A 13,623-nucleotide genomic window follows, 5' to 3' on the forward strand; every position below is an offset into this window, starting at 1 on the left:
CTGTGTAAAGACCCACGGATCCGAGGGACGCAGGCGGCTCGGAAGCGTCCCCAGAATCACGTGGGCCTGGTCCTCCAATCAGAAGGGAGGATTCCATCGCAATCATTTACGAAGGGAATCCCCTAATGACAAGCAATGGAATCCCCAAATAATTAAAGAATTTACACAATTCTAATAAAAATAAATGTTCTCATTTTCACATTTAATTAAAAGTCCCTTTAATGATGCATTTACAAAAAAGATTAAACTTTTCGGGAAAAAATTTAATTATTTTAATCCAGGCCAAAATTTACATAAACTAATTTTAAATGTTTGTGGATGATTTTTTATTCTAAAATTTTTAATTTAACATTTATATTACCCTTACACTGGTGAAAGCAGGCCCTATGCCTGCTTTTACCAGGCGTAAGGATTTCATGGGCATTTGCTGGGCAAATACCAGTGAAAGTGATTTTTCTTTGGTTCGGAGGATCTGTCAAGATAGGTAGATCGCAAGCCCCGGGTTTTCGTGCACGCGCAGTGCATGCAGAAACCCGGAACTTGCGGGGCCTTTTACAAGGCTTACAAAGTGTACACCATCATCGGCCCGCAAAATCCGGGCCAATAGTCCTTTCCCCTGGGATTAAATCCATCCCAAATTATTGGGTTGAAAGTATCTACTGGCTGTAAAAGTTCTACTTGAAGTAAGTTTGAAATTTCCCAACCCAGGTCCTAGTGAGCACAACACCACAAAACTGCCCATAATTTGGCACAAAATTCCATTAAATTGGCAGTCTCACTCCAAAACGTCATAATGAACTGGAAAAATAAACTGTAGTGCAGTGCACTCGGAGGTGATTGATTGGAGTCAGATTGTTTAAAATCCCCTGTAGGAGCAGTCAAAGAGAAGATAACTCCCTGCTCTATTGCTTAATGTTAGTTTGTTTTCACTAAAGTTTTCACTAAAGTTTATTCGAGACTCGTCAGATACTGACGCAGTCCGTGTCCATATGCAGCAAGACCTAGACAACATTCAGACTTGGGCTGACAAGTGGCAAGTAACATTCGCACCACACAAGTGCCAGGCAATGACCATCTCCAACAACTGAGACTCTAACCATCTCCCCTTGACATTCAATGGCATTACCATCGCTGAATCCCCCACTATCAACATCCTGGGGATTACCATTGATCAGAAACTGAACTGGACCAGCCATATAAATACTGTGGCTACAAGAGCAGGCCAGAGGCTGGGAGTTCTGCGGCGAGTGTCTCACCTCCTGACTCCCCAAAGCCTTTCCACCATCTACAAGGCACAAGTCAGGAGTGTGATGGAATACTCTCCACTTGCCTGGATGAGTGCAGCTCCAACAACACTCAAGAAGCTCGAAACCATTCAGGATAAAGCAGCCCGCTTGATTGGCACTCCATCTACCTTCAACATTCACTCCCTCCACCACCGGCGCACTGTGGCTGCTGTGTGTACCATCTACAAGATGCACTGCAGCAACTCGCCAAAGCTCCTTCAACAGCACCTTCCAAACCCGCGACCTCTACCGCTTAGAAGGACAAGGGCAGCAGACGCATGGGAACATCACCACCTACAAGTTCCCCTCCAAGCCACACATCATCCTGACTTGGACCTGTATCGCCGTTCCTTCACTGTCGCTGGGCCAAAGTCCTGGAACTCCCTTCCTAACAGCATTGTGGGTGTACCTACACCATATGGACTGCAGCAGTTCAAGAAGGCGGCTCACCACCATCTTCTCAAGGGCAATTAGGGATGGGCACTAAATGCAGGCCTAGCCAGCGACGCCCACATCCCATCAATGAATTTGAAAAAAACATGTTGAATTAATGATATTAATTTTCATTTGTAATTAACGTATTACAGTTACAAAGGCCAGTGTTCTGTTAGAACCATTGTCACTAAATATCCTGGTAATCTTGATAGAAATCATTTAAATATTGAATTAATAGCAACCTCTCAAAACATATTTTTAGGATGGTAATAAATAGCATTAATTAAACTGACTTGTTAACTAGACAATAACAGATACCCGGGCTCTCGCCCTGAACTAGACAATTTCATTCACTTTGCCTCCAATTTCCACCCTTCCCTCACCTTCACATGGTCCATCTCCGACTCCTCCCTTCCCTTCCTCGACTTCTCCGTCTCCATCTCTGGGGATAGGTTATTGACCAACATTCACTACAAGCCCACTGACTCCTGCAGCTACCTGGACTGCACTTCCTCCCACCCCGCCTCCAGTAAGGACTCTATTCCATTCTCCCAGTTTCTCCGTGTCCGCCACATCTGCTCCAACAATGCCACCTTCCACACCAGTGCTTCCAACATGTCTTCCTTTTTCCTCAACTGAGGATTCCCCTCTACCATGGTTGACATGGCCCTCGACCGTGTCCGTTCTATCTCCCGCACTTCTGCCCTCACCCCTGCCCCTCCCTCCCGGAACCACGATAGGGTTCCCCTTGTCCTCACCTTTCACCCCACCAGCCTCCACATTCAACGGATCATCCTCCGCCATTTCCGCCACCTCCAAAGTGATCCCACCACCAAACGCATCTTCCCCTCCCCTCCCCTTTCAGCATTCCGTAGGGACCGCTCCCTCCGAGACACTCTAGTCAACTCCTCTATCACCCCCAGCACCCCTTCCCCTTTGCCCAGCACCTTCCCGTGCAAGCGCAGGAGATGCAACATCTGCCCTTATACCTCCGCCCTTCCCACTATCCAGGGCCCCAAACACCCCTTCCAGGTGAAACAGTGATTTACTTGTACTTCTTGCAATTTAGTATACTGTATTCGCTGCTCACGATGTGGTCTCCTCTACATTGGGGAGACCAAACGCAGATTGGGTGACCGCTTTGCAGAGCACCTCCATTCAGTCCGTAAGGATGGCCCCGAGCTTCCGGTCACCTGTCATTTTAATTCACCACCCCATTCCCACTCAGACCTCACTGTACTCGGGCTCTTGCATTGTTCCACGGAAGCTCAGCGTAAGCTCGAGGAACAGCACCTCATCTTCCGATTAGGCACTTTACAGCCTTCCGGACTGTAATGAAATCTGTTTGTCTTGATCCTGTATTCGTTTTGCACTCATGTATATTACCCTCCCCCACTGTGTATAGTTTCACTTCCTCTTTCCCGACTAACCTGGGAGGTTCCAGGTCTTGGCTCTTGGCTCCGCCACTGACTTCTCTTACATAAAGATCCCAGGATCTGTATGACTCATTCCTGTAAACCAGTCGGCGTGTTGAGATGTTAGCTCTGATCTTAGTGATTAAAAGCCAACTTGTTTAAGTCTATAACTTCTAGTTTTGTGGTTATTGAAGGCCCATCAATTTTAATCACTAAAGAATACTAGGATGGATCGACTCCTAAAACCAGAGCGTCTGGACTTGGATCCACATTCTGCTGAAGCATCAAATCAATTTGGACACTGGCTCAAATGCTTCGAACTCTTCGCGGGGGCCTCATCCGCTAGCAAGGTAGATAAACTGAGTCTACTGACTACTCGCGTAAGTCATCGGATTTATTCGTTCATCCGGGACGCCACCTCTTACATGGAGGCCATCACTATCCTGAAGGCCCAATACCAGAGGCCGGTAAACGAAGTGTACGCCAGACATCTGCTGGCTACACACAGGCAGCAACCAGAGGAATCAATGGACGACTTCTTACAGGGCCTAAAGGACCTGGTCCGGGACTGCAACTGCAAGGCCGTGACGGCCAACGCGTACTCTGACGAATTGGTCCGCGATTCCTTCATCACGGGCCTCAAATTGAATTATATCCGGCAGAGACTGCTGGAGAAGGAGGTCCTGGACTTAAAAAAGGCAGTGGCCACTGCGCGATCGCTGGACGTGGCCCAGAGAAACTCTGACTCTTATGCTTCCGGCCATACGGCCCTCACCGCCTCGTGCGCGCCGAGGGGGCCGCCACCTTGGAATCAGCCATCTTCCCCATCCAGGTCTCAGACCAGATCTACGCCGCCGGAGTCCCCACACAGAAGTTCACCCAGGAGTCCTACTACAGCGGCAATGTCTCGAGGCCTGAAATGCTACTTCTGCGGCCAGGCCAAGCACCCCAGACAACGATGCCCAGCGAAGGACGCTACATGCTTCAAATGTAAGAAAAAGGGGCATTTTAGCAAAGTCTGCAGGGGGAATCCGATTTCCAACTCCGTCACCGCCTCGTGCGTGCTGTGCGGACTGCCATCTTGGGACCCGCCATCTTTTCCCGACTCAACGGCCGCCCAGGGCCCAACAGTGGCTTCGATCACGGTGGATCAATCCAGGCCACACCCGTTGACAAAATCCATGATGGACATACAGGTAAACGGGAATTTAACGAAATGTTTAATTGACTGTGGGAGTACCGAGAGTTTTATCCACGCTAGCCTGGTACGGCGGCACTCATTAACGGTAACCCCTACACGGAGCAGAATTGCTATGGCTGCTAAGCCCCACACTTCGGACATTTTGGGCTACTGTGTGGTAACACTGACTGTAAAAGGCACGGACTACAAGGATTTTAAACTCCTCGTGATGCCAGAACTCTGTGTTAATGTAATCTTGGGCCTGGACTTCCAGTGCCACCACGAAAGTGTCACGCTAGCATATGGCGGGTCCCATCCGCCACTCACAGTCTGTGGCCTATCAACCTTAAAAATCAGCCCGCCCTCTTTATTCGCTAATCTCGCTCCGAACTGTAGGCCCATAGCGACCAAAAGTAGATGGTACAGTCTGGAAGACAGACACTTTATCAAGGCGGAAGTGGACAGACTCCTGCGGGAAGGCATTATTGAATGCAGTACCAGCCCGTGGCGTGCCCAAGTAGTCATAGTTAAAAATAGCGAAAAGAAACGGATGGTAATTGACTACAGCCAGACTGTTAATATTTATACCCAGCTGGACGCCTACCCTTTACCCCGCATATCAGAAATGGTCAACCAGATTGCGCAATACCGAGTCTTCTCGACTATCAACCTCAAATCCGCGTATCACCAGCTCCCCATTAGAACGGAGGATCGCCCATACACCGCCTTCGAGGCGAATGGGCGCCTCTACCATTTTCTCAGAGTGCCCTTCGGGGTAACAAATGGGGTCTCGGTCTTCCAACGTGAGATGGACCGCATGGTTGACGAGAATAAACTACAAGCTACCTACCCCTATCTGGACAATGTCACTATCTGCGGGCACAACCAGCAAGACCACGATCTAAATCTTGCGAGATTTTTAAAAACTGCCCTAAAGCTGAATCTAACCTACAACGAAGACAAATGTGCCTTCAACACAACCCGTCTCTGTATCCTCGGCTGTGTGGTGGAAGATGGGGTAATTGGACCGGACCCTGACCGATTACGCCCCCTAAAGGAACTGCCCCTGCCACACAATCCCAAAGCTTTAAAAAGGTGCCTGGGATTTTTTTCGTATTATGCCCAATGGGTGCCCAATTACTCTGATAAGGCCTGACCCCTCATTAAATCGACGTCCTTCCCACTATCAGCTGAAGCTCGGGAGGCTTTCACCAGTATTAAACAGGACATTGAAAGGGCTGCAGTGTGTGCAGTGGACGAATGCATTCCCTTTCAAGTCAAAAGCGATGCATCAGACTTTGCCTTAGCTGCGACCCTCAATCAGGCTGGGAGACCTGTGGCCTTCTTCTCCCGAACCCTTCAGGGACCTGAAATCAGGCACTCTTCTGTCGAGAAGGAGGCACAGGCTATAGTGGAGGCAGTGCGGCACTGGAGACACTACCTAGCCGGCAAACGTTTCACCCTGCTCACCGACCAGCGGTCGGTGGCTTTCATGTTTAATAACAAACAAAGGGGGAAAATCAAGAATGACAAAATACTCAGGTGGAGGATCGAACTATCCACGTTCAACTATGATATTATGAACAGGCCGGGAGCCCTTAATGAACCCCCAGACGCCCTATCACGGGGAATGTGTGCCAGCATTCATACGGACAAATTACAGGGTCTCCACAACGACCTCTGTCACCCAGGGGTCACCCGACTATACCATTTTATAAAGTCCCGCAATCTGCCCCACTCCATCGAGGAGGTCAGGGCAATGACCAGAGCCTGCCGCATCTGTGCGGAATGCAAGCCTCGTTTCTACAGGCCTGACCGTGCACGCCTTATCAAAGCCACACGGCCATTCGAGCGCCTAAGTCTGGACTTCAAGGGACCCCTTCCCTCTGCCGACCGTAGCGTATACTTCCTCAATATCATTGATGAATATTCCCGCTTCCCCTTCGCCATTCCCTGCCCAGACATGACCAGTGCCATGGTCATCAAGTGTCTCTGTAATCTATTCTGCATGTTTGGCATGCCGAACTACATACACAGCAATAGGGGGACGTCATTCATGAGTGACGAGCTGCGCCAGTTCTTGCTCTCGAAGGGGATAGCCACTAGCAGAACCATTAGCTACAACCCCCGGGGTAATGGGCAAGTGGAAAGGGAGAATGCTACTGTTTGGAAGGCTGTCACATTAGCCTTAAAGTCAAAAGGCCTTCCGACCTCCCGCTGGCAGGAAGTCCTCCCAGACGTGCTCCACTCCATAAGGTCTCTGTTATGTACTGCCACTAATGCTACCCCTCACGAAAAGATGTTCGTTTTCCCCCGGAAATCCACCTCGGGCATATCTCTACCCGCGTGGCTGACGTCTCCGGGGACAGTACTATTGCGGAAGCACGTGAGAGGCCATAAAACGGACCCCCTTGTGGAAAAGGTACAGCTCCTCCATGCAAACCCTCAGTACGCCTATATCGAATACTCTGACGGGCGAGAGGACACTGTTTCCATAAAAGACCTCGCTCCCTCGGGGAGCGGAGAGAACGATGGGAGACTACCCGATGAAGACCTACACTACAAAGAGACAGGACGCCCAGAGGTATCAATACCCAACTTTAACCTGGAGGACACTGCAGATAACCTGGAAGACACTGCGGAGGCCTGGACAGCGGAGGAACCAGAATCCATTCCCCTAGAGGCACCCCAACCGGCTTTGCGCCGATCACTGAGAACTGCAAAACCTCCTGACAGACTCACTTATACCAACTTTTAAGAAACATCACCCCGATGGACTAAATCTATAGAAGGGGTGAATGTAATGAAATCTGTTTGTCTTGATCCTGTATTCGTTTTGCACTCATATATATTACCCTCCCCCACTGTGTATAGTTTCACTTCCTCTTTCCCGACTAACCTGGGAGGTTCCAGGTCTTAGCTCTTGGCTCCGCCCCTGACTTCTCTTACATAAAGATCCCTGGATCTGTATGACTCATTCCTGTGAACCAGTCAGCGTGTTGAGATGTTAGCTCTGATCTTAGTGATTAAAAGCCAACTTGTTTAAGTCTATAACTTCTAGTTTTGTGGTTATTGAAGGCCCATCACGGACTCAATATCGAGTTCAACAATTTCAGATCATAACCTCGGCCCCCATTACATTTTTACTTATTTTTTATCCACACCTTTGTTTTGGCCCTTTCCCCCCCCCTTTTTTTTTCTCTCTCCCACATGGCAGCTGTCTCCCATTCTGCCAGCGCATTTCACACCTAATCTAGAGCTGTCTTTTGTCTCCACTAGTCCTATCACCATCTCGTCTCGTTTTGAATACCTCTTAGTGTCTCTTCACTTCTCTTTTGTTCTCTCCCAGCCTGGCCTTTTAATCTATTTCATTTCCTGTACTTTTTCAGTCTTGACAAAGGGTTTGGCCCGAAACGTTGACTCTATTTTCTCTCCACGGATGTTGCCTGGCCTGCTGAGTTTTTCCAGCATTTTCTGTTGTTATTTCGGATTTCCAGCATCTGCAGTATTTTGCTATTGTAATAACAGATACATATGTGCTCTGCTGTGAAATGATGGGTAGGCCAGTGACCTAAAGGAGGAGAGGCAGCCTGCTTTCAACTCTAAGGTAAAGTAAATACACAAGTCTCTTCTTGCTGTTTTGTCATGCGTCTGTTAAAATGAAGTGTTATACATTTACAATATTTCAGCGCACTGTTTGTTGTATTTGTCTGTTGAGGTTGTCCTGGCAGCACTTACTCTTCAGTCGGGAAAGTTTTGTTGAATTCACAGATATGCTCATGAAGTGCCACAAAGCAGATCTTGAGAAATGAAAAGCTGACAGTCTCCAACCTGCTATGTTCAAGTCGTGTTGTTTTTGTCCTTGGACCTACTCTGAGTATCTCAAATTAAAGAAAACAAAACTGCAAACCAAAGGTTGCCTGGTCTTCCAACAAACAGCCCTCAAGCCGGTCAATCATACGGGAGAGGATCAGATTAGTAAATAAAAACAATGCGGAATCATTTTCTCCATTTCAATGACATATGAGTACATATTAAAGGCTACTGACTGCCCTCCTGTCAGCACTGTGCACTCCTTGAAGTAGATAACTGACTTTCTGTACTTGTGCCCATATATATGTTGCAGATGGGAAATGCAGGAGAGCGAGGAATCCGTTTTTTAAATTGGTCAACACTTAGTCTTCTATTCACTTAGATGTGTTCTCTGCAGACTTGCCACGACTTACAATTATTCCAAATAAGAATCACAGTGAGGGCAGGTGGGTGCTTCAATATGTGGTCAATTCTTAACATTTCAGTATTTGTAAGCTCAACTCCTTGAACTGAATGATTCAGAATGATTGTGCAGACATACATCAACAACCTATTTCTCAGCCATCTTATATGAACATTCCTTCATAAAAAGCTATATTAAGTAGTCATTTACTACTAAAACTCCAGCATACTTCAATAGTAGCACTCTGAGGGGGTAATTTTGACTATGCAATGGTGTAAACACGGTGATAGGGACTTGGCAGCCTGTTTTACATCTCTCCTGATTTTTTACTTCCATTGAAATCAATAGAAATAAAAATTAGGAAATAAAATTAGCCGATTCGCTATTGCCCGTTTTACTTTATCACACAAAGTCAAAATTACCCTCTTGGTGTGCGACATTTGTAAAATCAATTAAAACAAAATCATAGAGCTCTTCACTTTACAAGGGCATTCCTGCCAATTTTAAACATTACAGCACGTGTCATCGGTTCAAACCGTATCACTGCATCTAATCAAGTACTGCTCCAGCAAGACCCAAAAATGGGGTTTCAGCCACCTTGTCACTTCTGGTTGCTGTCAGTGATGGGGAAACACTTACCAAATGGTAAATTTAAGAAACAGAATCAGATGCACACTGCACAAAACTTATTTTGCTCTTTGTGTTCTTGTTAAATACAGATCTTCACTGACCGTTTTTTGACTGAGCCTGTTAAATGTAGAATATTATGATGCCTTTTTATTTTTAGGTTTTATGTATTTTTAGTGGAGACAAAAATAAACACTTCTTAAATAGAAAATAATCAGCCGACCCCATAGGCCATGGAATTCTCCTACCTTTGGGCCTTGGACTCCATCAGGGCCTTGCTCGCCTGTCGGTCCTGCTGGTCCCTATTAAAAAGAACAATTAAACCATCATTTCAATTTTCCTTAATTCATTGTAATAATAAGGACAATTTATTTAAGATCTGTCTTTTGTTCCAGTTTTTGGCCAATGTCCTATTCTAAGTATTTACATATACATGGATTCATTTTAATGGATTCAGGAATATTGAGATTTTTACAAAATGGTTTTGTTATGGTATTGTGAATGATCACTCAGTGCAATTGGTAAAAGTTGTACTATATAAAATATATTTGCATATAGTAGTATATTAGGTAGCTAAGTGCTTTCATCATGTATGTTATATTCTTACATTGTTATCAGACTGTAACTGCAATAATGTTGAGTTCAACAGAATGGTACAATTACTCATTTTAAAGCTCTGAGTCAACCAAATCTGGGAGTTACTGACAAATTCAAAGATACACTAGGGGGAACTTTAACCCCCCAAAACTGGCAAGTTTGGGTCAGGTGTAAAAATGTTAAAAATCTGAATCCTGACTCCGATTTTAACGGAAGCAGGATGGGGATCTGGGCAACCAACTCGCTCCCTGGAGGCGGGTTGGCCATTTAAATATTATATTTAACCACTTGGCCAGCCGATTTTCTAGGCCCTGAGAGACCTAACGGCTAAAGGGAGGCGAGGCCAACTGAATCCAGGAGATAAGTGCATTTCCACTTACCTGCTGGATCCAGTTTACCTGCTTCACCCATCTCCCACGATCGAACAACCCCCACCGGCCCTTCCGATTTCCCCCACAACTCTTCCGATCTCCCCCATCAGGCCTCCGGTCTGCTCCATCATGATGCTTCTGATCTCCCCTGAGGCCCCTGATTTATCCCTCCCCCTCCTGAGGCCTCTGATCTCCAGGGATAAAGGACTTCAGTTATGAGGAGAGGTTGGAAAAGTTAGGACCGTTCTATTTGAACAGAGAAGGTTAAAAGGTGACCTAATAGATGTTTCAAGTTGATGAGAGGTTTTGATAGAGTAAGTAGGGAAAAAATATTCCCTCTGGTGAGTGGGTCAATAACTAGATGTCATAGATTCAAAATCATTAATAAAAGATTTAGAGGGGAGACGAGGAGAAATTTTTTCACTCAGAGAGTTGTCACGATCTAGAACGCTCTAACTGAAAAGTTGGTGGAAGCTGATTCGATAAATAATTTTAAAAGGGAGTTGGTTGAATTACAGACCGGTAAGCCTGACATCGGTAGTGGGGAAAATGCTAGAGTCCATTATAAAAGATATAATAGCAGAGCACTTGGAAAACAGTGACAGGATCGGACAAAGTCAACATGGATTTACAAAAGGTAAATCGTGCTTGACTAATCTACTGGAATTTTTTGAGGATGTAACTGGTAAAATAGATAAGGGAGAACCAGTGGATGTGGTGTATTTGGACTTTCAGAAGGCTTTCGATAAGGTCTCGCATAAGAGATTAGTGTGTAAAGTTAAGGCACATGGGATTGGGGGCAAGGTACTGACTTGGATAGAGAACTGGTTGGCAGACAGAAAGCAAAGAGTTGGAATAAACAGGTCTTTTTCCGAGTGGCAGGCAGTGACTAGTGGGGTACCACAGGGATCGGTCCTTGGACCCCAGCTATTCACAATATATATTAATGATCTAGACAAGGGAACTAGATGTAATATCTCCAAATTTGCAGACGACACAAAGCTGGGTGGCCGTGTGTGCTGTGAGGAGGATGCCGAGAAACTCCAGGATGATTTGGACAGGTTGGGTGATTGGGCAGAAGCATGGCAGATGCAATATAATGTGGATAAATGTGAGGTTACCCACTTTGGTACCAAAAACAGGAAGGCAGATTATTATCTGAATGGCAATAGATTGGGAAAAGGGGAAGTGCAGAGAGACCTGGGTGTCCTTGTGCACCAGTCGCTGAAGGTAAGCATGCAGGTGCAGCAGGCAGTTAAGAAGGCAAATGGTATGTTGGCCTTCGTGGCGAGAGGGCTTGAGTACAGGAATAAGGATGTCTTGCTGCAGTTGTACAGGGCCTTGGTGAGACCACATCTTGAGTATTGTGTGCAGTTTTGGTCGTCTTATCTGAGGAAGGATGTTCTTGCCATGGAGGGAGTTCAGCGAAGATTCACCAGGCTGATACCTGGGATGGCAGGAATGACGTATGAGGAGAGATTGGATCGATTGGGCTTATACTCGCTGGAGTTTAGAAGAATGAGAGGGGATCTCATCGAAACTTATAAAATTCTAACAGGACTAGACAGACTAGATGCTGGAAGGATGTTCCCGATGGTCGTGGAGTCCAGAACCAGGGGTCACAGTCTAAGGATAAGGGTTAGGCCATTTAGGACAGAAATGAGGAGGAATTTCTTCACCCAGAGAGTGGTGAACCTGTGGAATTCTCTACCACAGAAGGCAGTAGGGGCCAATTCATTAAATATATTCAAGGAGGAGTATGGGGAGAAAGCAGGGACCGGGTACTGAATTTGGATGATCAGCCATGATTGCATTGAATGACGGAGCAGGCTCGAGGGGCCGAATGGCCTACTCCTGCTCCTATCTTCTATGTTTCTATGTTTCTATAGACAGGTAGTTGAAGATGAGGAACTTACAGGGTTACGGACAAAAAGCGGGGCTTTTTTAAAATTCATTCCTGGGATGTGGGCGTCGCTGGCAAAGCCAGTATTTATTGCCCATCCCTAATTGCCCTTGAGAAGGTGGTGGTGAACCTCCTTCTTCAACCACTGCAGTCCATGTGGTGAAGGTACTCCCACAGTTAGGTAGGGAGTTCCAGGATTTTGACCCAGTGACGATGAAGGATCGGCGATATATTTCCAAGTCAGGATGGTGTGTGACTTGGGGGGGAACTTGGAGGTGATGGTGTTCCCATGCGCCTGCTGCCCTTGTCCTTCTAGGTGGTAGAGGTCGCGGGTTTGGGAGGTGCAGCCGAAGAAGCCTTGGCGAGTTGCTGCAGTGCATCTTGTACAGGAAACTCTCGTTTAAACGGCACCTAAATATCCGGAATTCTCTATTAACAGGCAAAATTCTCGCTCCGAAAACAACACCTCAATAACCGGCAATGTTGCCGAGTCCGAGTCCGAGTCTCCAGCGGTGGCCGAGTTAGTCGGTGGGGGTAGTTCTCCAAACTGCCACTACTTGACCTCTTGGCGCTATCGGAAGTCGGAGCACCTCAAAAACCCTGTATCAGGAGTCTGACTCTCCCACGCTGCCGGTAGTCTCTTCTGATCCGCCATTTTACAGGGGTATAGTACTGTGTGTCTCCCATGCTGCTGGTAGTCATTGGATTGCATTATGGAAATCCCAAAAGTTGGTCCAAGCAAAAGGAAGGGAGTGGTGTTAACTTTAAAACAGAAAATCGATATATGCCAATGACTAGAAAGGGGAGAGAAGCGTATCAACATTATGAATGAATTCAAAATCGGTTCATCAACAATCTACGACATCAAATCGCAGAAGGATAAGCTGTTCAAGTTTTATTCAAGCTCGGAGACATCTAAGTGTGCAGAGAAACGGCGTACGCTTCGTAAGCCTAAGCTTGAAGAGCTGGATACCGTGCTTTATGAGTGGTTTTCTCTTAAGCGTTCAGAGGGTGTTCCGATTTCCGGACCCATGCTGATCGAAAAAGCGAAGGATTTCTACGCAAAGATGGAGCTCACTGACAAGTGTGCTTTCTCTGAGGGATGGCTAACGTGCTTCAAGGTACGGCACGGGATACGACGACTCGATATTTCCGGGGAGAAGAAATCAGCTGATCAAGACGCCGCAGAAGAATACTGCGATTATTTCAATCGGATTCTGCAGCAACATGATTTGTCGCCAGCACAGCTATACAATGCCGATGAAACTGGCTTATTTTGGAGGTTTTTGCCAGAATCAACGCTTGCTGGGGCTAGTGAGGCTAATGTTTTAGGTTACAAGAAAAATAAAGATCGTGTAACCGTGCTAACATGTGCGAATGCTGCTGGATCACACCGGGTTAAACTTCTCGTCATTGGGAAGTATAAAAATCCCCATGCATTTAAAAATGTGCGGCACTTACCTGTTGAGTACAAAGCTCAAAGAAATGCTTGGATGGATAAGGAAATCTTTTCGAATTGGTTCCATCATATTTTTGTTCCATCTGTGAGGGAACATTTCCGTAGAATAGGGAAACCTGAAGATAGCAAATGCA

General features: G+C 46.4%; 1 protein-coding gene across 1 annotated transcript in view; it reads right to left on the bottom strand.

Annotated features, from left to right (window-relative positions):
* LOC147117386 (uncharacterized) overlaps positions 1 to 13,623 on the bottom strand; it is a 441,284-nt gene that overhangs the window by 361,703 nt on the left and 65,958 nt on the right. Inside the window, exon 10 of the mRNA XM_085988353.1 lies at positions 9,408 to 9,461. Within this exon, the coding sequence (XP_085844479.1) occupies positions 9,408 to 9,461 (54 nt within the window). The remainder of the gene's footprint in view (positions 1 to 9,407; positions 9,462 to 13,623) is intronic.

Source organism: Somniosus microcephalus, chromosome 5 (genome assembly GCF_052327205.1).
Source record: "Somniosus microcephalus isolate GS21.2 chromosome 5, FLI_Smic_1.0, whole genome shotgun sequence".
In the NCBI taxonomy this organism is placed as follows: Eukaryota; Metazoa; Chordata; class Chondrichthyes; order Squaliformes; family Somniosidae; genus Somniosus; species Somniosus microcephalus.